This window comes from Plasmodium inui (genome assembly GCF_000524495.1).
Source record: "Plasmodium inui San Antonio 1 unplaced genomic scaffold supercont1.4, whole genome shotgun sequence".
NCBI classification, from domain to species: Eukaryota; Apicomplexa; class Aconoidasida; order Haemosporida; family Plasmodiidae; genus Plasmodium; species Plasmodium inui.
The window spans coordinates 994,683-1,020,589 of NW_008481838.1; the positions used below are offsets into that span (position 1 = coordinate 994,683).

General features: G+C 39.7%; 7 protein-coding genes across 7 annotated transcripts; 4 read left to right on the plus strand and 3 right to left on the minus strand.

Moving 5' to 3' along the window:
* Window positions 1-826: 826 nt before the first annotated feature.
* C922_01386 (developmentally-regulated GTP-binding protein 1) lies at window positions 827-1,924 on the minus strand (the record flags this gene model as incomplete). Its single annotated transcript, XM_008816992.1, has 1 exon — window positions 827-1,924. One exon carries the CDS (start codon window positions 1,922-1,924, stop codon window positions 827-829), a length of 1,098 nt encoding a protein of 365 aa, XP_008815214.1.
* Window positions 1,925-4,250: 2,326 nt separating this feature from the next.
* On the plus strand, window positions 4,251-4,679 carry C922_01387 (hypothetical protein; the record flags this gene model as incomplete). Its single annotated transcript, XM_008816993.1, has 1 exon — window positions 4,251-4,679. The coding sequence occupies one exon, from the start codon at window positions 4,251-4,253 to the stop codon at window positions 4,677-4,679; it is 429 nt and encodes a 142-aa protein (XP_008815215.1).
* A 1,435-nt stretch (window positions 4,680-6,114) lies between these two features.
* On the plus strand, window positions 6,115-6,858 carry C922_01388 (hypothetical protein; the record flags this gene model as incomplete). The annotated part of the gene is made up of 1 exon (XM_008816994.1): window positions 6,115-6,858. One exon carries the CDS (start codon window positions 6,115-6,117, stop codon window positions 6,856-6,858), a length of 744 nt encoding a protein of 247 aa, XP_008815216.1.
* A 1,256-nt stretch (window positions 6,859-8,114) lies between these two features.
* C922_01389 (hypothetical protein) lies at window positions 8,115-8,537 on the minus strand (the record flags this gene model as incomplete). Its single annotated transcript, XM_008816995.1, has 1 exon — window positions 8,115-8,537. The coding sequence occupies one exon, from the start codon at window positions 8,535-8,537 to the stop codon at window positions 8,115-8,117; it is 423 nt and encodes a 140-aa protein (XP_008815217.1).
* A 2,096-nt stretch (window positions 8,538-10,633) lies between these two features.
* On the minus strand, window positions 10,634-13,313 carry C922_01390 (hypothetical protein; the record flags this gene model as incomplete). The annotated part of the gene is made up of 2 exons (XM_008816996.1): window positions 10,634-12,478; window positions 13,056-13,313. 2 exons carry the CDS (start codon window positions 13,311-13,313, stop codon window positions 10,634-10,636), a joined length of 2,103 nt encoding a protein of 700 aa, XP_008815218.1.
* Window positions 13,314-16,163: 2,850 nt separating this feature from the next.
* On the plus strand, window positions 16,164-17,396 carry C922_01391 (hypothetical protein; the record flags this gene model as incomplete). The annotated part of the gene is made up of 1 exon (XM_008816997.1): window positions 16,164-17,396. The coding sequence occupies one exon, from the start codon at window positions 16,164-16,166 to the stop codon at window positions 17,394-17,396; it is 1,233 nt and encodes a 410-aa protein (XP_008815219.1).
* Window positions 17,397-18,587: 1,191 nt separating this feature from the next.
* On the plus strand, window positions 18,588-21,152 carry C922_01392 (hypothetical protein; the record flags this gene model as incomplete). The annotated part of the gene is made up of 1 exon (XM_008816998.1): window positions 18,588-21,152. The coding sequence occupies one exon, from the start codon at window positions 18,588-18,590 to the stop codon at window positions 21,150-21,152; it is 2,565 nt and encodes an 854-aa protein (XP_008815220.1).
* Window positions 21,153-25,907: the final 4,755 nt, after the last annotated feature.

Genomic DNA, 25,907 nt, shown 5'->3' on the forward strand with positions numbered 1-25,907 from the left:
CGTGTACTTGAGGAAGGAACAACTTTACAGCGTTCCCCAAAGTAGTCAATTTTTAAATTGTAAGCCTCAGGCGTGTTTGTGTACATTCAGCATGTTGATGGAAACAGGAGACGGGAAGTAGAAATGATCATATTATGAAGGCAATTTACGCTTTATTGTATACTTGTGTTTACACCCTTTTGTTGGCCGCTCTTCGGACGCAGCTCCGTGGTTGCGACCTCTCCATGATAGGTCTTCCCTTTTGAATCATCCCATCATGGGGAGAGGGAAGCTTCACACGAGTGGGACTTCTTGTCCTTTTTAAAATAGAGGGGATAGACGACAAGAAAGGCATTTAATGTTAAAAAAAAAAAAAAAAAAAAGTAAAATAATTAAAATGATTAGAATAATTAAAATGACTAAAATGATTAAAATGATTAAGCTGTCACAAAATGGGACATACAGCGATAATCTAAAATGGGAACTATATAAATTGACACCATCCGAGGGGGGCCATTCTTGAGAAGGTTAACCCATCGATGGGTTGGAACAAAGAGGTGGCGACTACGGTGTGCGATACCACGGGGTCAGCCAAAAAATACATTAAAAAAATCATCAAATTGGGAAGACTAGCTAAAAAGAGGAATTGCCTCCCTTTACCTGGCATATTCGACGGTCCGACATATGCGCATACACACCGCAAGTTCGCCCCTGGCACATTGGCTAAATGGCGCAGTGGTGATCATAGGCAAGTTGGCCACATTCCATCTTTCCACTTTGCCGAGCCACCGCAGCAAGTGAGGAAGACAGAAGGAAGTAACAGTCTCTCCTTCCCGTCTTCATCGCTTCACTTCTTCACCAACTGAACGACATCCTCATCATTGAGCTCGTGATCCTTGCCAACCTTCTGCGGGTTATGTTTGACGGACTTGCCCCAAACTAAGGCATACTTCAACTGGTGCACTAAGGATCTATGAATTTTTTTACAGAAATTTTCCACCTTGGATCTTTCCTTCTTTAAAATGACAGGCGACTCATAGTCCGGAATCTGACCTTTCGGTTTGGTGTAAATTCGAACCAAGTCTAGGTAGCTCCAAATGGATTCTAATAGTCCATCTAGATTCCATTCTAAGTGAGCAGAGATAGGGACATTATGAGGCAGCCTAGTAACAATTTCTAACTCTTCTAATGTGATCTGATCTACTTTATTTAAAACGTAAATACATGGAACATACAATCTGTTTCCTTCAATGACATCAATGATATCATCAACAGTAGCTTCACATCGTATGGATATATTTGCATTCATAATTCTATACTCATGACATATGGATTTTATCATGTCCTCGTCAATGTTATTTAATGGCACTGTGTGCGTGATGTTGATTCCTCCTTTGTCCTTCTTTTGGAAAATAATATTTGGTGGTTTTTTATTTAATCTAATTCCGAACCCTTCCAATTCCTTTTCAATTATTTTCTTGAAGGTCAATGGTTTTAATACATCTAGGACTATCAAAATGAGTGAGCAACTCTTGGCTACTGCAATGACTTGTTTTCCTCTTCCCTTTCCATCTTTTGCTCCTTCAATGATCCCTGGTAAATCTAGTAATTGCATTTTTGCTCCTTTATATTTGAAAATGCCTGGCACACACGTCAAGGTTGTGAATTCGTATGAAGCCACTTCTGAAAATGTCCCTGTTAGTTTGTTCAGAAGGGTGGATTTTCCTACTGAGGGGAAACCTACCAGACCTATTCTCGCATCTCCCGTTTTGGAAACGTCGAACCCCTCTCCTTCTCCGCCTCCTTTTGTCCCTCCTTCAATTAGCTGCGCCTTTAATTTGGACAGCTTCGCTTTTAGCAACCCCAGGTGGTAGTTCGTCGCCTTGTTCTTTTGCGTCTTGGCCATTTCGGCCTCGATGTCAGCTATCTTCTGCAGGATGGACATTGTGCTTTCGAATGGGGGGAATCGAAAAAGAAAGGGAAAAAGGAAAAGAAAAAGCAAAAAGAATGGAGTCGTAAAAAGGGGGTCGACTAAGCCGCGAACGTGGTAATGCGGATGGTCGGATGCCTATAAGCCCTTCATTGATTTTAATTTTTCTTTATTTTTCGTGACAACGAAAAAATGCAGATTTGTTTTTGTTTTTTTTGCCAAGCTTTCCCCTTCTACGTTTTGATCAGATGTGCTAATCAGATAAGCATCGAGCTAAGTATATTTTTATATATCCTCGAAGCTGATCTTAGATCTCGTTGTCAGGAGTTTTCCTTTTGTGGTTAGATGCGCATTTGGCTAATTTACTTCCGATTCTGCTTCTACATCTGATTTTGTTTCTACTTCTGATTTTGCTTCTACTTCTGATTCTCCTTCTACTTCTGCTAGCCCAGTGAACTCTTTCTCAGAGGGTCGCTTCTGCTGGGGGCCCACCACTTTTGTAGTTACACGGGGGGAAGTAACGGGTGAGCCAAATAAATGAGGTAAGCAGGAACGGTTCGGGTCATTTCACCCTTTTCGTCCTCTCACTTCTTCCTTTTGGCAAATAATTGGAGCGTAGAAATGGCCAGATTATCATGATCCCTCATTGCGCTTCTTCCCCCATTCGCAAAATGGTATGCAAAAGAAGAAAAGAAAAAAACGTTATCTTCTAATAAGGCAAAAAAAAAAAAAAAGATGATGTACCAAAAGGGAAGGAGAACAATGGCAACAGAAAAGGAAGACTCTAAAATAATTGGAAAAAAGAAAAAAAAGGAAAAGCAAAGGAACATCTGCTTCTTTTCTAACCGCGCATATTTCTCATACGTACAATTTTGATAGGAGTCAGATGATGCCGAAATAAAGTGATTCTAGTGCTCATAAAAGGAAAAAAAGGCCAACACGCCGTACATGCATATATATAATATATGCATTCGGGTTCTTATTTCTTCCCCTTTTTTTCACGGAGAAAAAAAAAAAAAAAGTAAATGTTACAAATTTATCTTTTCTTCTCACTGTGCGTGTGAATAAGAGCATATGCAGCAAGCAATCTTTATGTATCTACATTTGTATACCTCTGCGCTCGTTGTATATATATATATGCCTACTTATATGACCTCCATGTGCAGTTCGGTGGGGCGCAGATAAACTGAGGCGGCACGCCAAGTGGACTTATGAACTTTCCCAACCTATATGGGTCCCCCTTGTCAGTTAAGAACTACCCAGTGTACTTCCCCCCCCGTTCGCGATTGCATTTTAGGTGAGCTGATATATGTAACACCCACCACCAGGATCCTGTTACACGACGCGCCTCAACACTTTTATTGCAGAAATGGAGCAAACGAATTTTTCACGAAATGTGAAACCGTTTCTGATTTTTCCTAATCCTTTGTAACTGCTTCTAATCTTTTTCATGCATCTGTTCCAGCACTTTTGAACACATTTTTTGTATGTAATCATTTTCTCAAAAAAAATATATCCCCTCATCGAGCATCTGAAACAGTGCTACTTGGAATGGACACACATTTGAGTAAGCATTTTTTTTTTTTTTTTTTTCCTTTCTTTGAATCTTCTCGTCTTTTTTTAACATCCCGGGCGAAGTGAACAATTTGACGACTCACAACCCAAGAGGCATGCCCATTGTAACATTAAGAGCTAAGGAAAAAAAAAAAAAAAAAACTGCATATTGAAAAGTTAGGCAAATGTGACAATTTCGCTTTTAACATTACGTGAAGAAAATTCCAACGAAAAAGGATGCAAAGACAAAAGGCAAGTGGCGAATGAAAATGGGGAGGAGGCCTAGCTGCAGTTCAGTTCTTCGACCTGATGAATTATTCCAGCCTTTTGGCAGTTTTGCGTCGCAACGCATGAACACACCCTAACTTGTTATCCTTCCCTGCATCAGTCGTAAAGGCACAAAAAAGGGGTCTAACAATTTTTGCCAAACGTAAGCCTATTGACCACTCAAAAGGGTGCAACAAGGAATACAAGAGAAATTGCTACCCGTAAGTTTGTCATACCACTTCGAAAAAGGGAGAGCGTAATTATACCTTTGCGGATGTGTGGATAAGAATTTTTTTTTTTTTAAAACTCTGAGGGTTAGACTGCCATATGTCCCCAAAAAAATTTTTTTAAAAAAATAGAAATCGCCATTTGTGAAGTTATTGGGTCGACGGGTGAAGTGTCAGTACGGTGCATGCATTTGCGTCAAAGGGGAAGGCAGTGAGGGAATACGCTAGGATAATTGGCTAGTCAGTACGTCACTCGGCAGACCGCTCAACTGGCCGCTAAACACTCGGTCAACATGGAGGCCGCTGTGCAGGAAAACCATGGCCAGGCCGAACTTGCGCGCCACAACGTGTCTCTCTTTGAACTATCAAGCGAAGCCAATTTAAAGGTGAACATCATAAACGACGACCACGATCTGGTAAGTCATTACAAAAGGGAACTCGCAAATAAAAAAATGCAAACGGTTAAATATTTTGATATAGACATAACGGACGAGGTAAACGACATTAACGATGCATTGTGCAAGCCGATAGGACTGAATGATGAGGACCATGAGGAAGATTACGTTGAATTTAAAATCAAAAAGTTTATGTCATCTTGTGGTGAAGACTCTTACGCGAGAAAAATTCTGTTGAGCGATATGGACATCACAGTCAAGTGCGTCTCCGGTGGGGACACGCCCGCGGGGATGGTGGAGCTTAGCCAAGACGGTGAGATCAACTGAGGAACACACCTCGAAAAGGATTTTCTGTCCTTCCCTCGTTTATGCTAAAAGAAAAAAGTAGTACCCTTTATGGGCCGGAAGCAAAATCCTTAAGTCATACTTTAAAAAGCGAATCTTAAATCGGATTAAACCTAACCGAGTGTAAAGAAATATATCCTCTGTTTATACAGAGGGAAAAAAAAAAAAAGTTGCCATACGTCCCGCACACATTTTGAAGGACCACAACCTCGTGCGACTCCTTTCCATGTTGGAAGTAATGGATATGTTTTCTAGTTGTGTAATATGTACATACGGTTAGTTAGATTAGAATTTTTTCATTTCTTTTTTTTTTTTTTTTTTTTTTTTTTTTTTTTTTTTTTTTTTTTTTTTTTTTTTTTTTTTTTTTTTTGTATCTCCTCATTTGTTTGCCACAGTCCGGTGGTAATGCTGACTGCTTCGTAGGTTTAAGTCACTCTCCCACTTCCTTGCCCGGTTATTTCTGTTTCCTCCGTACATTTTTCAACAGGGGGCGGTTTTATCAATAGGATTTTTTTTATGAACGATGTCTTGCCTTATTGACGACGTTTTTCTGCGTAACCTCTTTTCATTTTTTTTCCAAAAGGGATGACCTCGTCGCGCAAGCGTTTTCTTCAAACAAATGTTCACTCGTTAGTAATTTCCTTTACGGACTTACCCTTTGGCACTACTTTGCGCACCTCCGAATGAGCTCCCAGTTAGCATTTTCGAGCGGGTGAGCTCGGGGGCACGATGAAAAAAAAGGCGCGAACATAATCATGCATGTTTTCAATTGTACATGCGTTTCCCGGCCTATACTTACACCCCAAAGGGATGCAATTCAATTGGCTGGAAACGCGTCACATGGGAAGGCTCCCTAGTTGACCAGCTGAATATTTGCTTTACTAGTCGAGCCAGCCGAACTGGCGGTCAATCAGTGAAGCTACGCGAGCGGAAAGGCGAAGCGGAAAACCATGCAAGGCCACCGGAAGGCGCATCTTGAAAGATGCGTAAGCCCCTTTGGCGCATAGGAAGAAGCCCCTCGTCATTACGGCGTACTTCCAAACATTGCGCTTCTTCACCATTTTGACAAGGTATCCCCCTCGGCAGGCAATTTTGCCTACCCCTTCAGCATTTCCCTGTAGGGAAAAGGAACACTGCTATAGAGTAGCGTCTTTTTAACACCCAATCAGGAGGGGAGAAAAAAAGAAGGTAAAATCTAAAAGTCGTCTCAAGTGAGTAATTATACAAAGCGTACACCGTTAGGAAATTCTCCGCCAGCACGAGGTGTAGCATCTCCGCTCGAATCAGCACAGTGCTGTGCAACCAAACTGTGCTGTCCCAAGGAGTGACCCCTTTGGCGCTTATCCATACGCTTAAATCCAGCAGCAGTGAAAAAAAAAAAGAAAAAAAACGAATTAAAAATGCATAATTTTGAAGAATGAGTAATAAAGGAAGAACATATAAAGCACTAGTCAGAAGGAAAGCCAAGGTGTACGAGGGGAAAAGAACAAAGTTGAGGAATAAACGACCAGGCCAACTTACCAGGAGGGGGTTCTGGCTCCTGTGCCTCACATACGTAGTAGTATACTTCCTGGGAGGTATCAGCTGTTTGACGTGTTTGAAGAGGCAGAGTAAGCTGAGCTATATCTACCTTATATATAGCGAAAAAAGAATCAGTGATAATCATCGGAGGAAAAATTATTTAAATTATAAAAATGGAATCATTTTGAAACAGGATGCATCGAATGGAAGACAGAAATTTACCTTAGGTAGCGAAAAGGTAAATAGAATTATAGAAAGTTTGAAAGAGTTAACATTGCTGGAAGCAAGCGAACTAGTGAAACAAATTGAAACCACCTTTTCAGTGGACACCAGACAGAGTATAGGTGCTTCGAACAATGATCAGGACAATAAAAAAAATGCAGGTGATGCAAACGCTAATGAGGACGAAGAGGATGACGAAAATAAGGTCTACGATTTGATCTTAGAAAATATAGAACCCAATAAAAAAATTCCCATCATTAAGATCGTTAAGGAGATTAAGAAGGATCTGAATTTGAAGCAAGCCAAGGACTTGGTGGATAACTTACCCCAAACTCTTTTTGAAAAAGTTAACAAAGAAACGGCTGACAAGTGGAAGGCCAAGCTTACAGAGGCTGGGGGCATTGTTAAGTTGAAGTAGCTTCGCCGCGGGGTTATCAATTTTGTGTCAAAATGCTTCCTTCATTAGTGTGTGTACGTAATGTACGTTCATCTCCCCTGTGTTGCCGTCCTATTTTAGGCGTCTTTTTTTTTTTTTTGTCTTTTACATGTACGGATCGCCCATTTTTCGGCAATCATTTTTATCTGTTTGCTACGCACAAAGGGTACGCTATGTTGAATAGGAGCAGAATGAAGAGCCACTTTTTGCAGTCATTGCTTGCTCGCGAGAAATTCCCTCCTCTGCTCAGCATTCACGCAGGTGGTTATCTCTTCATGAGGGTGCCCATTTGGTAAAACACCGCGTGTGGGTGCCGGTGTGCGGGGGGATTCGCACATAGGGTAGCCACCTTCGTATTATTTATTTATTCATTTTTTTTATTTTCAAAATTGGTTTTGTTTTCCCCACTTTGAATCCCCCCTTCGCATTTATCAACCCTCCTAATGTGGCCTTCTCCTTTGTACGCATTTTTTCTCAAAAGTGATTTTTTTTTTCAGTTGTTTTTTGAAAAACGAACATTTTCAACAAACTGGTGTTTCCATTTTGTTTTTTCAATCGCACAGTTTTGTTCACTACGGTTACACGCAGCAGGTGGAAATTAAAAATTTGAGAAATGGCGACGTGACAAGGTTGAAGTTGGGAGGAGTAAAATGTGAAGAGCAATTTTTCGGCGCGAAATTGTCCAAACGTTGGGGGTGAACATTTTTACGGTGAAAAATGTTAACGACAAAAGGTTCAAATTATGAACTTCAAATTATGCGCTTTAAAATAAGAAGAATTCCTCTTCGCGTGAATGCAAAAGATTGAAATGGAAATCCCCCCACATGGGGTTGGGGGAGAGTGCACATACATTTGTTTATTCATTTAAGTGTATATGCATGTGCTTATGTATGCCTTGCTTAAAATGTCCCCCACAGGAAAAAAAAAAAAATATATATATAACGAACCAATAACGGCTAACGAATAAAGTGCACGAAAAATGCCTTTTTTTGCAAATTGCTTGTGTTGGCTTAGCTGATTATGAGGGCTTGTTTAAAAGGTGAAATCTCTTTTTTTGGGAAATTCACGCACGGACACGTCTTGCAAGTTGGCCACATCTGTGGCCGTTCGCGGCATTTCAGCGGTCATCCCTGCAGCTACTGTTCTGACAATTTCTCCAACGGATTTATCACTTCACCACTTCGACGCCGCCCACCCCCCCTCGCTCAAGAGTCACTTCGAAGCGCGGCGCAGATATGTCAGTTCAACTGGGGGACATTAGCCGCCTGCTGCGCCTGCAAAAACTGGGCCTGCATTTCGAACAACTGGCATTCCTTCTCGTACTGAAACGCAATAGGCGTAATGAGGACCACCACAGATACGCCCGCAACCCACACCACCCAAGAGGTGGTTTTAAATCCCTTTTTTAAAAAACCATTTATTCTATTTTTTAATATTTTAAATTTTTGTTTAAATCGCACAGTGTCCTTCTTTTTAATATTTAGTAAGCCGGTTTTCGAAAGCAATAATCGACCCTCTTCATCATTTGTGGAGATTTTGGAAAATACCATTCCCATTTTAAGGTATATCACAAATAGGTACAGATTGTACGAATCTACTGTCGATATGTCTTGTTGGAAGGTGTTGTAGTAGGCCCTATGATATATGTGATGTAAATACATACAAATTGGCTAAAAATGGATGAAATTAAATTAGTTTGTAGGCTTAAGTATGTTCGTTTGTGACTCCCGGGATGCCTTCTTCTAGTGTGTGTTTGTTTGTGGAGGGGTGGGCTGGGTCCTCTTCTGCTCTTTCTGTAGCCGTTTTACAGTTGGCACGCGGATGTTCACACAATGTTGGAATATCCAAATGTGCACACAGATAGGCGTATCTGTGGCCACTAAACGGGAGTGGACTAGAAGATTCGAAGTTGTAACATTTTTACAACGGAGAAACGAAAAGGTGACCAAGCTAAAATGGTGTACAACATCTCGTTATATGTCAAACTGAAATGGAAAAAAAAAAAAAAAAAAAAAAAAAGAGTCACACGTGGAAGAAATGGTAAGGGATAAAAATGCCTTTCTATTTATGTAGAGGAGACGGTTCTATTTGGAGGTATTTTTCACGACAAATATGACCAAACAAAACAGATGCCTTTCTGGAGCTGTTAGTTTTATGTTGCTTCTCTCACGCATGCTTTTTTTGTGCATACTTCTCGCTTCAATATCAGGAATCAAAAAAAAAAAAAAAAAAAAATTGTGCCACCGGAAAGTAACATTTGAAGAGGCGCTGGGGAGCGATACTTTTTTATGAACGCTCGGGAAATTTATAGCCACACGGATGGCATGATCATGTACAAGTAAAATATATACATATTAATATACTTATGGCTACGCCTACGCATATTCCTATACCTGTACTTGTACCTGTACATATATTCATTTACGCATGTATCTTTTTGTTTAAGGAGAAAATAAAAATTCAGAAAGGTTCCTTTTTTTTATGTTCCTCTAGAAGCGGAACTTTTGAGGGTTTTTTTTTTTTTTTTACAATTTTTTTTTTTTCCAGCGAGGAATTTGCATCTTCGCGACGTGAAAAACTATGTCCCAATGCATGCGGTGCCTTGTATGGCAAAAAAAATACCCCAGTTCAGCTTCAGGTAGATGTTTCCGCGCGTGAAGAAGCCCCATAGAATGGGGGGCAGGCACATTTTCAGGGCATACCTAATACCTGAGTTAAATATATTTACATATAGTGCCTACGCCTATCTGCAAGGAGAAAGGAACAGGGGAGGTACGTGCTGCTTCAAACACGGAGGGGGGGAAAAACATATACACGCACCAGTGTACAGTAATGCCGCCGTCGTGCATTCCTATATTTTGCCTTTGCCACCTCTTTAATTAGGAAAGAAAAAAAAAAAAAGACTCTCAATTTTGTTAATCTAAAAATAAAAATCATTCAACACAAGTCCAAATTTGTTCGCCCCTTTTTTTTTTCCACTTTTTGCGAATTATTCTAAGGTGAGAGCAAACGGGTTTAAAAATTGAGGTGCAAGCGAGGGGTGCAAGCAGACGAATGATTTTTGTTATGTAACCATGCGAGGCGTTACCCAACTGGTGGTAACTTCCTCCAGCAAGTTGGCGGCAAGAAATGTGACATAATTTTCTGAAATAGGTACATCGAGACAACATCAAATGTGGTAAGCGGCCAGATCGGAAAAAGGGCGAAAAAGGAAATGTTGCAATGGGGATGTTTTTTTTTTTTTTCCTGCCTTTTCGCCCATCCGCCCCCACATAGCTGTCTTCCCCCTTTTGCTTAAATGTGTACTAGTACCTGGCAGTGCAAATGTTACACAAATTTGACTTTAAGAAATTTAATCAAAATTTCGTGAGTTCCTCATCTGTTGTTATGCGCTTTTATTGAAAATGAGAAAAAGAAAACTTAAACAATAAAATACAAACGTGATTCCCTCCTCACCTCGGTTAACTGTACCCATCACACAGGGGCAATAGCAATGTGAGAAGTGAGTCTTGAGAGAACAAAAAAAAAAGGGGGGGGCGCTTCATATGTGGAAATGATCAATGGGTGGAGTCATCCCATGGAAAAGGCCCACATGGAAAAATCCCCAGGTGGTCACATTTCCAAACAAACGATGGTACAAACCAATGTGTCTGCCGGGGGGGCAAACCAGCGGATGCATAGACGTGTGTATTCCGAACCAACTGCGCGAGACATCTCGCGGGGGTGAATAAAGAGTGACGTGGACAGATACACTCTGCTAAGCTTCTAAATTTTCATTGATAAGCGTAAAGGACTCCTTCTTATCCTTGTCATGGAAAAACATCAGGTGAGCCAAGTACCTGTTCTTGTGCATGTTGGTTTTGCAAAAGATACAAATGACTGACTTGGTCCCGCAATATTTTTCATGCTCCGTGTGATTTATATATTTAACAAAGTAGGAAAAATTCGTATGCAGTAAGTGCATGTAATAGCGGACCGATTTGGATGTAAAATTTTCCTGGTGATCAAATTTGTCCAAAAAATTTTCCAAAATGCAGTCCTCATTGTACACACTTGTGGAGGATGCCGTAAATACGTTACAGTACGAACAGAAGATAATTTTCTTCGGACAGAATAAGGCTTGATGGAAAATGAATTGTTTTTTATAAAAATATTTCTCACATGCACATTTTATTTTTGTGTGCCACGTGTAGTTATGTTTCTTCCTGTCGGATGTACTTATGCCTTCATTACATATGTCACAATGGGTATGATTGAAAAAATCCTTTTTTTGGAAACTCTTTTTGCATATATTACATAGGGAAAAATTTTTTAGGCAGTGAATTTGATGCATGCTCAGGTTATTCTCAAAAATGTCTTTTAGGCAATTGTTACATTTTATGAACTTGTGACCGCTGCTCGAACTTTCGGTTGGCCTCATCGCTCTGCTGGCAGCGGGGGGGTCACGCATGCCCTCTGTTTCGTCCCCTTTTGGCTCCTCCGTCTCACCTTCATTGCGGACTTTGATCGATAAAGTGTACTGAACCTCCGTTTCGGCCGAACACGAAATGGCAATGTACATTAGGTGGGGGAAATATTGATCGTATAGGTATTCAATGAACGGGTCATCCTTGTTCTGAGGCGCACTTGGGGAGACCTTTTTAGAGAGCCTACTTGAGGAGTCGTCGTTTTCGCGTACACTTGAGTCTTCTTTTTCGGGCCCACTTGAAGTGACATTTTCCGAGTTGTCCCCTGGTGGCACCCTTTCCGCAGCAGCCCCTGGCAGATCCCCGTCTGTGCCGCCATGTGCACCCTCCCTCGCAAAGCAGGTAAAGTGCAGCATCAACGACTTGGTCATCAGGTCCCTATTTATGGTGACGTCTTTGCTAAGATCGTCAAAGTGCAAATGGTGCAGCACATCCGACACGGATTCGTGCGGAGGAAAGGACACATACATGTCCAGATCGTTATGTGAACCACTGGTATGGAGAGAAATCTTCATTTCAATCTTATCCTTCTTGAGCAAATCCAAAACAGAGTAATGGAAAAAGTATTTATATTTTTTCATTTCCTTCCCAATAGTGCTGTTAACTGTCACATCGGTCGTGTTTATGGGTTCATAAAAGTTACTGAGACGATTTGAAGACTCGTGTTTCTTCTCTACCACATCCTTCCTTTCATATATATCGACGGTGATGTCAGTATTTATTAGGGACACGGCATTATCTGGTTCTAACTCAGTTATGTAGAAGCTTAAGTTGTTAATATGGATATAGTCCCCTAGTGTCAAGGTACTATAATTCAAGTTCAATTCATTTTGTAGTAAATTTTTCATAAATTTTATGTTGCTAATATTTTCATTTAATGATTCAAATTTGATAAAATCGCATTTGGGTATATTTGCATAGGTTACTAATAATCGGACGATTCCGCTGTCTTGTTTGATTCCTAAGTTTTCTTTTACATTTTCTGATACGTGTATGATTCCTTCATTTGAGCTGAACTCTAGAACACACACATGCGTGATGTAGTTGTTTTGTACGTTCTTGAGGCTGAAAGTATATGGGAACTCCACTTCGCTTCGGTAGAATCCCTTCTCCAGCGTTTTCAAGATGGAAACTGGCTGAGCGGCGGGGGGTTGATTGGCAAGTGTGTACGTTTGTATGTCTGTACGTGTGTACGTGCACTGCACAACAACGGGGGGAATACCCCACTTGTGCGCATTGGTCCCCCCTTCGTGGTTCCCAATCTGGAATTTCTCCCTCCCCATACACAGTGTTCTCACACACCAAATGGAGCTACACCCTCTAACTGTACATTCACGCGTGACATTAATTACATCATATGCTCAAGTAATTAAAGAGCTACTAATGAACGCACTAAAATTGGGCAAAATAACACGGGGCGAGAATATCCATTTGCAATGCATCGGGCATATGTAAAAATGGAAACCTTGGCCCCCCATCATTTTGCCTCTTAGAGATTTGCTGTGCGAACGTCCGTTCCCATTTGGGTCGTTAAGGATGAGCTGGACGAAAATGGAGCGAGCATACGCGCGGATGTTCGCGTTGGGCTAACAGACCACGGGAGGGATCCCACTGCTGCGTCTACAATGACGACCATGATTAACAGGTCCATGATTGGCAACTGCACGATTAGCAGCTACGTCACTACCACCCCTGGCAACGAGCTGCACTTACCAGGATAACCTTATCCGAGTGGCAATTCAGCCTGTCCGGTTTGGCGCTCAAGGGCAGGGTCAAAAACTTTTGGCATATTTTGTTGTTGGAGTTGTGTATATAATGTAGCTCCAAGTCTTCCTTCAGCTTATTGGCATTTTCATCATCAACCTTTTCCTTTTTTTCTTTTTTCTCACTCAGATCCCTAGCAGAACTCTTCTTGTGAATCCCGAAATTGGCATTGAATTTATTTACCGCTTTCACGAAGTCATCATCCATCTTGTTAAGCGGTTATCGGTGGCATGGAAAAATGAAAAGAAGAAAAAAAAAAAAAAAGTAATAAAAGAATGCTCGCAAAAATGGACATGCGAAATATGACATGCCTTATGGAATCCCGCATGTGCATTCCTAAAAGAGCAGGGAGGTAAACATGAACCGATTGCACCTAAAGGTGGGGAGGAGGTCATAAAAAAAGGAGCCTATACATATCTACTCATGTGTCTATATCGGCCTCCATCCAGAGGGTAACAAATTGGAGAAGGCATGAAAATGGAAAAACACAAAATGTGCAATGTAAGCGCATAGGTCAAGGTATCTAAACCATTTCAAACTTGCTCAGGTGATGCGGACATGCCTATAAAGGTTCGAAACAAACAAATGGTGCCTCACTGGTGGAGCAAATTGGCTCATATAAAACACATGCTCGTGTGAAGTGCAGCCATTTTACGTGCACTCGCCTGGCGTGTTAAGCCTTTCCCAAGTGGCATTAACTTTGATGATGTGGACGCCAATGGGATCCACCTGCAAATGCATACATTACATACATCTATTTTTTTTCTTCTGAAAGAACTACTATTGAGTATATGCAAGTATGACCGATGCAAAAATGAAACAGAAGTACCTCGTGCAAATAGCAGCTACGCATGCTGCCGTTTCAGTTATGCATTTGTGAAAATTGCTCTTAACACGTTATTGATAATCTCCACAGTTTTCTGTAAATTTGTTAAAAATGAAGCTTTGCTCATTAGCTAATTGTTTTTTTTTTTTTTTAAACCAGTTATTTTTTTATTTTATTTTTTTTTTTTTGTTTTGACGTGGGACGAAAAAATTGGTAACGACGTTTCATCATCCATTTGGCAATTTTGTACTCGGATGGTTTGCCACTTTGGGTCACTTTATTCAGCGATTTTTTTTAAGTTTGGACGATTGTACACAATTGAGGTTATTCTTCACAATCCATCCCAAGGGGGGTAATTTTTCCCAAAAGAACGATTTTTTACCTCTTTTGCAATTTTCGCTTAAAATACGTTTACCAAGCATTTTTTCTCATTAATTTTATCGCTGCATTGCCATGGGTACCTTTCTAATAGGAAGTGGATTATCGTTTCACCACGCCGTGACGCAAATCCCACATCCAACACATTCAAATGGTTTTCTCGATAGGGGCACATGTGTGGGTCTATTTATTTATATAACATACACGCGTCACTCATTTGTTAGTAAATTCTGTTCCACCATCAGTATAGTTAGTAAAGTCAAATATATATTGAAAATGTAAATAACAGCAAACGGAATTTTTCTCCTTTTTAATAAACTTTTTTTTTATGCTCTCTTTTGCGAAGAAGAAACAATTACATATAAATACGTACAAGCAACTGTCAAAATGTTGTAATTTTTTTTTTTTTTCTTTCCCCTTTAAGTGATTGTTTGCGGAAAGTTTACAAACTTGGGGTAATGGTTGTTTTGATTTATCACATGGGGAAATCATAAACTGTTTTAAGGACGCCGCATAGAATTATGCGTAACTTCAGATTGGTAGCCCTCCCTTTTTTGGGGGGGAAATACACTGACCACTTCCTTTTTATGAAGAAGACACACTGCGAAATGTGTCTTTTTCTTTTTAGCTATGGTTAAGAGACCTTCCCGCGTGTGGCTCGCTACGCTTTTATTTTATTTTACGTGGATATAGGAAAGTGATGCCTCCACAGCATATTTGAACGGTTAAGAAGTGCGCATTTGGTGTTGTAACTGTTAGGGTGATTTTACCGGCTGACTTATCTAATGAGGTTCAATTTATGGGATACCGCTCAAACCAGACTGAAAAAATTGCTAAACTGAAGTATCCACTACAGTGGCATCCAGGAGAAGCCAACTCGGGAACGGAAAAAGAATATGCGCTAAGGACAACACGTGGTCTGTCAATGGGTATGAACACGGGCATAGTGCTCCACATGCGTCATTACACTCTGCATTTTAAAGGACATGTAATTTGTGCGGCCAGGTAAACCTTTATGTATGGTACGCAATCGTGTCTATGGGCGTATTTTTTGGCACCTTCCTTTTTTGTTTTTTTCAGATATCCCCAATTTCTTCCTCCACACTTTCACCTGAAGGTTCGTACAAACTATGCGAGGGAAAAAAGATTAAAAAAAAAATACTTCCTAAACGCGGACAGATTTTTCCAAAAACGCGAGAAAAGGAGGTAACACTACGCTAAAATGAAAAAAATGAAATAGTGGAAAAAATGAAATAAAAAGAAATAATGTAAAAAATGAAATAAGATAGTAGAAACAGAACAAAGCACAGCGAATGATGACAATATGACGTAAGGCAAAATAAAAGAATTCGAAGCATACAATACATTGAACAAAAAAAAAAGGAAATGAAACGTTTTAAGACCTCTCCTCATCGGAAGTTAGTTCACCTTTGGTGATACGTTTAACTCGCCCATAAGGCAATGCCTCCACGTTTGGCGCGAAGGAAAATCGCATCGCATGGTACGACACACCGCTCATCGTCAGGAGGAAAAACTGTGAAAAGGAGCAACCCGCGTAACTCCATACTGCTTTCGCATTTTAAAACACACCAGCGAATATACACCCGCGTGAATATAGCGTTTTGATGGGGGACCATGTGCCCGCAGGATTGTCACACAATTCGAGTAGGCGAACGAGGCAAGTGAATAAACGCACGTAAAAGATTACCCACAGAGATAATCGTTCCGTAGGTGCTACATGTGCCACATGCAAGGCGCACAGTGCTCATACGGACCACATCACTCTATCGCTCACTCCGAGCGTATCGCTGATACCGATCATACCCCTGATACCCCCCAACCAGTCGCCCCCAATGAACGAACTACCGTCGGGCATCATAAAAGAAGTCTTCAAATTCCTAACCTACAAAGATGTGTTGAAAAACAAAAACTGCGTGTGCAGAGAATTCCACTGCGCAGTGAAGTACAATGATTTGTGGAAATGCTTCTACGGCAGGGAATATGCAGATGACATCATCAATAGAAAAGAAAATGATCCGTTTAAAGAGCTCTTTTACATAAGACATGAGGAGAAAAAAAAAAATAAATATGTTTGTTTTCCAAAGTCTGCACAAGAACAATTCTTAGATATGGAGGCATCATTACTTGCCTTGCGGGACAGCTCCTTTGCACATTTTGACATTTCTCATTTGTACGACCCCCGTTGTTTTAAGATGGACAGAAAGATGTATGCAAGGGATTATGGAGCTGGTTCTCCACCTGTGTCCCTTTATTACACACGAAGAAGGGGTCACCAGAATTGTATCTCCGACGAGAGCCCTCACGAAGGCAGTAATGACGCGGTATCGAATGGTATAGCTACGTTACCCCTATGTGAGCACTGGCATCATGGGGGGAAGATGACGAACCAGAGGAGCCAACTGGCTTGCATCCCTCACCCGATGAACGATAACCAGATGATGAACAAAATTGGAGAAGAATCAATTTGGAATGACAAAATAATACTTAGGGAGAGGGGGTTCCAAGGAGAAGAAGACAAAAACGGACACATGTGTTCATTCAAGCACTGCGAGTTTAAATATATTCCAAAGAGCGATGTGTATATATGCACTAAAAGTAGGAATTATCACATATGTGATGATAAATGTGAGCTAGCCATTTCATCGGACATAGAGTGGGGCTATTTGGTATGCCCCTTGTCTGGAAAAATGTTTGATTGTTTATCACAACCACAATGTAGAAAAAGCTTTAAGAGTATAAATTCCACCATTAAATACATTTTGACCTATGACATGGGAACTGGTGGCGCCTTCCAATACCTCTCTCCCGAGGAAGAAAATGATTCTGGCGATTCTTATCCCCAAGAAATGGAACCCCCCTATGCATACAGAAGAAGATATTCACATACACGTACGGGTGAAAATAGAGTTCATGGGGGTATGCGCAAAAGGGGGAAAAAGCAAAGTGACAAAAAGCAAAGTGGTCGTATTCCCCCTGCCACCAAAAATAGCGTCTTCAAAAAGATACTCGATTCGTACATGGGAAGCACGAAGGGGTGCAAACGGGGACCCATGCGCAACGGGTAAGGAGTCCTCATTTGGATGTACGCATCAGTTGCGAAGAGGAAAGCACTTTATACCCGCAAAATGAGAAAGGTGAAACAGAGGCGGTTTTCCCCTTTGACCCCGCAGGAGCGTGTATATATAATTATATATGTATATATATGTATGTACATGCAACCCGTTGCAGTGTGCTCGCCAGATTTTCGACCCCTCCCCTCCCCCGGACAGAAAATACACACACATGTGTACATAGATATACTCGCGTGGATGGCGCCAATGGTGAAATTTTTTTCTTGAACATATAGCCCACATGAGCAAAATGGATTCCTGGAAGAATGCCCCAATACGAGGGGGAGTACTCTCTTTTTGCCCCCTCCAGTTAGGACTTATCCACCACGCGTGTATGTTTGTTGCTTATACCGGCAGTTTGTAGCTTGTTGCATTTATTTATTTAGCCTCACCAGCGCTATCATCTTCATCGGCATGATGATTTTTTTTCCTCCCCAGGATGAACGCTCTTCCGCTTTGATGCAGCTTCCATTTTCTACATTTTACATCTGCATCAATGCGCGTCACGCGAACTTTATTTTACGCATCTGTGCATCCATTTACTCCATTTTTTGTTTGTCGCTTTTTTGTGTCCTCAAGATGCATATATGCATTTGTGCTGGACAGCGGCCGTTGCCGGCACGGTGAGCAAACACGATCCGCATGAACACCTCGGAAAGAATCAAACAAAACAAAGCAACATAAAAAACATAAAACAAAATAAAGCAAAATGGAATAGAATAAAACAAAACAAAATAAAACGAACTTGCCTGGCATATATTAACCCCCTTGCTGAGCGCACCAGAAACTGCAAAATAATTTAACTGCCCCTTTTAATATGTACTAAGGAGGATGAAGAGCGCATGAAAGGGGAAGGAGGAACCCATTTTGCAATTTTTTCACGCCCCGTTGGCGACGACAGATTTGAAGTTTCGCTAAGGACGAAGCGGAGTTCCTTTGCGATATATTTTTTTTGTTTCCATTTTTGTGGAGTAAGCCTCGCATCTTTTGAAAGGAGCTCAAGTGGGAAGTACACAGTCAATCGAAGAGCTTAAGCGTAAGGGATAGACTACCCAAGCCGCCGTATTAGCCAATCACCAAGCTAAGACTAGGGAACAGATTACATAACCGCTCCTGCCCCTCACCAAGTACGAACGCGCGAGCAAAATGGTGCAGGGGGACGAGGGGAAAAAACGGAGGAACTTCTTCCAAACCATTTTTGAGCAGCACGCCGTTAGGAAGACAAAAAAGGCAAAGATCAATCTAAGAATAGTATACGGATCGGAAGGGTCCAAGAGCTACAAAAAAGCGAAGGGATTTCTAAACGAATTAATACAATTTTTCAAAGACATAGAAAATATATGTAACGAAGTAAACAGAATAGTAACGGAGGGGGGGAGCCACCACTTGTTCAACGGAAGGACAAACGAACTGAGTGGCCATAGAGATGACAGATTGGTAGGATGTTTTAAGGAGTATTTAAAATTGTTACAAAGGAGGAATGAACAAAATGCAAGGAGTGGTAAGAAGGATTCATTCTATGCAGAGGAGGTAAATGCTGCACATGAAGCTTTACAGGAGTTTCAAGACAAGGAAAAAAAATGTAGCGATAAATTTGTGAACTACCTAGACTGTTGCATAAGCAACAATGTCTCCACAATCGACTTCGATTTTGTCAATGGCAACGAGTTCAACGATTATACATTCTTTGAACGCACCAGTGAATACGATTTAAATGTGTTGCTACTATTTGTGAGTACAGCTAGCTATGGTTCTTTCCCCAAGAATTGCTACAAATTTGAGCAACTATTGGAAGATCTATTTCATGACTTCCGAGTTGAAAAAGATTTTTTAAAAAATATTTTTTATACTTGCATAGGGTTTGGGAACAAACAGTACGGAAGTAGTCACTTCTGCGCACCTGTTAAGAAGTGCGACAAGTATCTGTCCTACCTTGGTGCTCAGAAATTATTTAAGACATTAAAATTGTGTGATGAGGAAAACAACGAAGAAGTGTTTCTTCTGTGGAAATGCAGTTTATTTAAGACGATCAGTTTGGGTCTCCTTTTCTACTGTTTTAATTTTCCCCAGGTATACTCCTTCTTGCCGTATGAAGACAGGAAGATTTACAACTCTCTGCAGCATTATTGCTTCTTTTTTTGCGCAAAGGAGGATAATCGGAAGAGGAGAGATGAAGACATCAAAGTAAGGAGCAGAAGCGATGAGACGTCGATTGACGTGCCACAGGAGGGAGGGCAGAACAGCCATCGGGCTGTTCAGAAGGAGGAAAATTCTGAATCGGGTCATCCTCCAAAGGGGGATCCTTTTAAAGGGGACCATTCTACCAACGCGTCGTGCAGCACCTGCGGAGAAGGCACCCACCACGGGTGCACCCCACCCAATGGTGACGAATGGAAGGAAGTTCCCACGTTCGAGAAAAGCAGCCAAGATGAAATGGTAGAAGAAAGTGCACTTACTACTTATGGCATGGGAAAAAGGGAAGATGTGAAAAGAAGCACTTCTCTCTGTAGCAGTGGTGACGAATTGGAGGACCTTATCCCGGACAAACCCAAAGATATGCTAACATCCAACCAACGAAATAACCTAACGAAGGAAGGATACAAAATTATCGGTTCCCACAGTGCAGTCAAGTTATGCAGATGGACTAAATCGCATTTAAGAGGTCGAGGAGGATGCTACAAGCATACCTTTTATGGAATAAATTCTTACCAATGTATGGAAGCCACCCCAAGTCTAGCTTGCGCCAATAAATGCGTTTTCTGTTGGAGGCATCACAAAAACGCAGTGGGGACTCACTGGAAATGGAATAAAGACGACGCAGAAATGATAGTACAGGAAGCATTTAAAAAACATAAAGGTATGATTAAAGAATTGAAAGGAGCACATGGAGTCATTAAAGAAAGATTTGATGAAGCATTCCATGTTAGGCATTGTGCCCTGTCCCTAGTGGGAGAACCAATCATGTACCCAGATATTAACAAGCTGATTGATGAACTGCATAGCAAAAATGTGTCAACGTTCCTAGTTACGAATGCGCAGTTCCCAAATGAGTTGAAAAAGTTACACAAAGTGACACAACTTTACCTTTCGATTGATGCTCCTAATGAAGAGGCTTTGAAGAACATAGACCGGCCATTATTTAAAGATTTCTGGGACCGATACATACGATGCATTAAAATTTTAAAGAAGCGAAAAGAAAGAACGGTATTTAGATTTACCCTAGTCAAAGAATACAATATGATGTCTGAAGAAATTTTAAGTTATGCTAAGCTGATAGAATATGGTTACCCAGATTTTATTGAAATCAAAGCCGTAACTTATTGTGGTTCCTCTGATGGTTATCAGCTTACTATGAAAAACATCCCATGGCATGAAGAAGTGTACCAGTTTGCCTACAGTTTAATACGCTCTAATGGGTATCTTTCCGACTCGTATGAAATTGCCTGTGAGCATAGACACTCTTGCAGCATTTTAATAGCAAAAAAGGAATTCAAAATTAATGATAAATGGCACACTTGGATTGATTATGAAATGTTTCAATCTTTGGTGAGGCAAAATAAAGATTTTAGCGCCGCTGACTACTGTGCCGAGACACCCACCTGGGCCGTCATGGGTGCAGAGGAGCGGGGTTTCAACCCCTGCGATGAGAGGGTCTACACGAAGGGCAAGAAGAAGAATAAACCGCCCTTTACAGAGAGAACCTCGCAGTGAAGAAGTGATATTTGATCTCCTTTAACTGGGCAGCTCCCTTCCCCCTCGCTCTTCATGGAAGCACATCCCCCAAATGGACCTTTTTCCCTTTTTGACGTGGCTCTACCGCAACCCGTGCGTGTGCACCAGCGCAGCAGGAGCTGTTGGAGAATTCGAATTGACTACGCTGGGTTAGCACCTTTTCGCGCTGATCATTTGCGATGGTTGGCTTATTTATGCTCCCAGTCGATTCCCTTTGCTTTTTTTTTTTTTTATTTATGCCCAAATTTGTTTCCTTATATTCCCATTTTTTGTGGAGTGACCAATATATGCATTTTTTGGGTGCGCCTTTTATTTTCGGGCATATAGATTTATTATGCGACTCATTTGGTAAAGGTTAGGCCTACGGGGGGGCACCGCAACACCCTTTTCTGAGTGAACTCTCCAGTGTTAAGAACTCACAGAACACGCCTATTTTTTCGAAATTGGAGCGAATACTTTTACGCCGAAGCTAATGAATATCCATTTTGTTGCCTGACGAAGTCGCAAAAAAGGAAGGCGTAACAGTAGCCCATTAGTCGAGGGATCCATTAAGAGAGGGATAATTCCTTAGTTAAGCTCATAATTACGCGAACACATCGCGAGGGAACAAATTACAAACTCGAATGGGGAGGCAGCCCCTCTGCTCGTTTTCCCTTTAAGTACAGTATATGTGAAACCCCTTCGCCACTTTGGCATCCTGCTTTATCGGCACTTCCCCTTATTACTCTAGGTCAAAGCCACACCCCTTTCAGGCATTTGTACAAGTTGATCAAATTAAAGGGGACTATTCACCCACGCATAGCAGTAGCAGATTGGCTGACCAGTACACATGCATGGGGGTTGCGGTTGGTATATGCACATACGTGGGTCGCCTTCCTTTGTTACTTCCCATTTCGCTGCTACGAATTGGCATAACTCCAACGTTTCAAAATTTTTCTCACTTTCGCGGAGGCGCGACACAAGTGAAGACGTCCAAGTTGATGAGTGCGCATAATATGTTAGCCGCTTGGAGGGAACAAAAATGAAAGAAAAGTTGTAATTATGCTCTTTTCCTTTTAAGGAAGCTTCAATATGCCGGTTGCGCTGGCAAAACGAATGCAAAGTTAACTTGAACGTGGGGGGAAGTCCACTTGGGTTGGACATTTACCCCATTTTTAAGGGCTCACAATTTTGATTGCGTTAAATAGTGACGGCACAGAAGGGGGGTACTATGATCTACAACTAAATTATACTTGTGCCCCCCACTTCGCCATAAAAAATCAGCATATTATTTATTGCCGTGCGTACATATACCATTTTGCGGCCACGACCTACGCTTTTTTCTCCCCGTTAGAAATGGACAACATGCGCCGCTTAATTCCTTGCTATCTTTTAGTGGCTAACAATTTGGCAACCATGTCGCGAGGGCTTTTAAACAAAAAAAAAAATAAGCAGGAAAGCAAAAAAAACGAAAAAAAACCTTTCTACTCTATTCTTTACATCCCCTTCGATGAATACGAAACTTACGAACAGCGACCAATGCGGAGATCATCCCGTCTATTCCGCAAGGAAGATTCCTAAACGCGGAACAGACAGTAAAAAAAAAAAAAAAACACTGTCTATGCATTCTTATACATGCGATAAATTTGTCGCGAAAAAATGGAAGTGGCATATGTCTCAAGCAAAAAATTATCAATGCTCAAATTAGCTATTTTAAATTCGATTTAGCGAAATGCATGTAAATTCGCACCATATATAATATATATATTTCACATAAGTCCCCTGGACGTGCGCTGGAGCGATTAAACGCACCAGGGGTGGGAAGAACCACGGCCGCTACTTCATATCATGATAAACCTCACGCTGCGCCTTTTTATACATGTACTGATTTTTTTTTTTCCCATTAATCATTTGGGCAGAAAAAATTCCCCGTCTTTTCCTCATTTCAGCTGCAGCGCTCCAAATTTGATGCAATTTTTCCAGAAATCTTTTATGCATTTCCGCACTGTTTTTTCACGATTTTCCTACTTTTGGAGAGGATGCTTAAATTTTCCAATTAACAAATAATCCAGTTTATAGAAAAAATAAACGACACGAAATTTTATTTTCTTCCTTTTATTAAAAATGAAAAAAAAAAAAATTAACCATCGGATGGAGAAAACGGTAAATTAAAACAGCGCCAGGAATTTTTTTTTAAATGTAGTACTAGAGAATAATAAAAAAAAAAAAATTAGAATAAAAAAATAAAAGAAGGCGTTACAGTGACAGGAAAAAATATTATAAAAACGAAGAAAAACGTTTGTTAGTAAAAATAAAATAGAAGAAAACAAAACAATGCATACAAAAGACGAAATGTTAAAAATAACAAAACAGAAAAGTAGTACATAAAATTAAAAAAAAATTAAGTACAAAAGAATCATATATTTTTTCTTTTTATTTTTTGGCAGTGGTAGAAGAAAAAAAAAAGAAGAAATTTTCCTAAACTTAGCAGAGCAGTTTTTTCATTTTTATTTATTTCAAAATTTACCTTATTTTACATTTTATTACATTATTTATAACATCCTCGTCGCTTATATAAAAGAAATATGTACTTTTCCCCCACGTTTGTTTTCATCTATCTAATATATGATATGTGTCTCTCTTGTTTCGTTTTTATTTTCTACATAGGGAAAACATATTTTATATGGCATACTATTATATACATGTATGTACAATAATTGTATTCCTATGGATATGTATATACTTATTTAGGGCATGGTTTAACATATGCATATACCATTCGAGTATAGAGGATCCCTGGATCGTCGTGTTATATACACGTATAATATATATATGGAAAAAAAAATATTACGATAGTTGACATGCTTAACTACTACATATACATGAAAAAACGCCCTCCTCCTGTATGTATGAAATATTATATGTTTACAATACGCAAACGAGGATATAAAAAATAATATATGTAAGGCACTTTTCGTGTACTTTTTTTCAAATACGTCGCAGTTTTATCTTTTTGCGCATCTTTGCGAAATATTTGCGTTAGTTACCCAAATATAGAGGGAAACGAAATTCATTTCTCGTACATTTGCAACCTGTTGATGTGATTTTTTTAGGAGTTTCATTTTGCTTTCCATTTGTTAAAATTTATTTGACGAATTTGCCGATAAATTTTTCCTCACAAAATTGCCATACAAAGTTGCCGTATATAAATCTGCCTATAATTTGCCTCAATTTGAGTAAATTTGCTAAATTTGCCCAAAACATTTGCGCTTAAATTTGCCACACCCAATTATTTAACCCCGCATTTGTGCGCTACAAATTTGGCTTTGAAATTTGCATTTTCTTTGGTGTCTCTCGAACAAGGGGAACATATGAGAAAAAGAAAATTTGTCTGTATGTATTTATGCATTTTAATTTTGTATGCAATGGTACATAAAAAATAATCAGATATATTTGTTTAAAAATATTCTGTAGCCAAATTCTTTACTTATGTTACGGTGTTTTCTTCCTTTTTTATTATTTTGCCATTTTTTAATTTAAATAATTTTTCTCATTTCGTGCTTGTTACACTTATACTGGTGCAATGAAGATATGACATGAGGAAAAAATCGTGAACATGTATTTTATGCAATGTTTAATGGTATCATATTTTTTTGTCAGAACTGTAACATCATTTGTTTACATTATCGTACATTATATTGTACCATATGGTGTTATGCTCAATGGGAGATAAGCATAATGCAAAAAAAAAAAAGCAAGCATTATGTATAATATTTTTTTATTTAATTTAAAACCCCGTGTACATTTAATTTACGCTCCTTTTTGATTCTTTTTTTTTCTCTCAAATAAAAGTTATACATACAATACATATATATGCATATATATATTAAATATATATATTATGTATAGAAAAATTCAATGTAAATTTCTTTACGCGAATTATAAGAATTTATTTTCCTGTTGTTTTTATTCATTCCTTCATTCATTTTTTTTCCTTTTTTTTCTTATTAAAATTAATGAACATTTCCCAAGGCATTTTTTTTTATAAATTTACTGAAACGAATATCCTTTGTTTCTTTGCATAAGTTTCGTTTTATGTATTCTTGTTTTTATTTTCTATGAATGGTTAAGCATTTGGAAAAGTTATGGAGAAAATTCCCCAGATAATGTTACATTTATATGTATGTATGTTTAAAAAAATAGAGAAAGTGAATAGTGAGGTATCAAAAATATATTTCTCTTAGCCTATACATATATATGAATGCATATTAGAACACGTTGAACGCAGAATACGTACTTAAATGCGCAAGTAAATATTTTAATACGTCAGTGCATTTTTTAACACGCCATAAATATGTTAATACATATTTAACGTATTTAGATACATTGTTTATCACATATTTAGCACATTTATATACATTTTTATGATTTTCCCCACGCCCTGTTTTTTTACGTAATTTTATTTTTGTTCGTTCTGCTGTTTCACCCAAATCCAACCCTTCGACCTTTTGAGTGTAATTGCTTCTTTTATTTCAGCGTGTCGGCCGCGCAGCCCCCACATCGTTTTGGAAAAAAGCAATATTTATTTTTATATCGAAAGGTATACTGTAGCTACACAGAGGGGGGCGGTAGGCTAGTGCATCTTACTCGCGTGTATATATATGCATAAAACGTATGCGTGCCTATCACAAACCGCACCATCTCTGAGTGGTATATACATGTACCTATACGGCGTATAAGCAAGCGGAGCCTTTT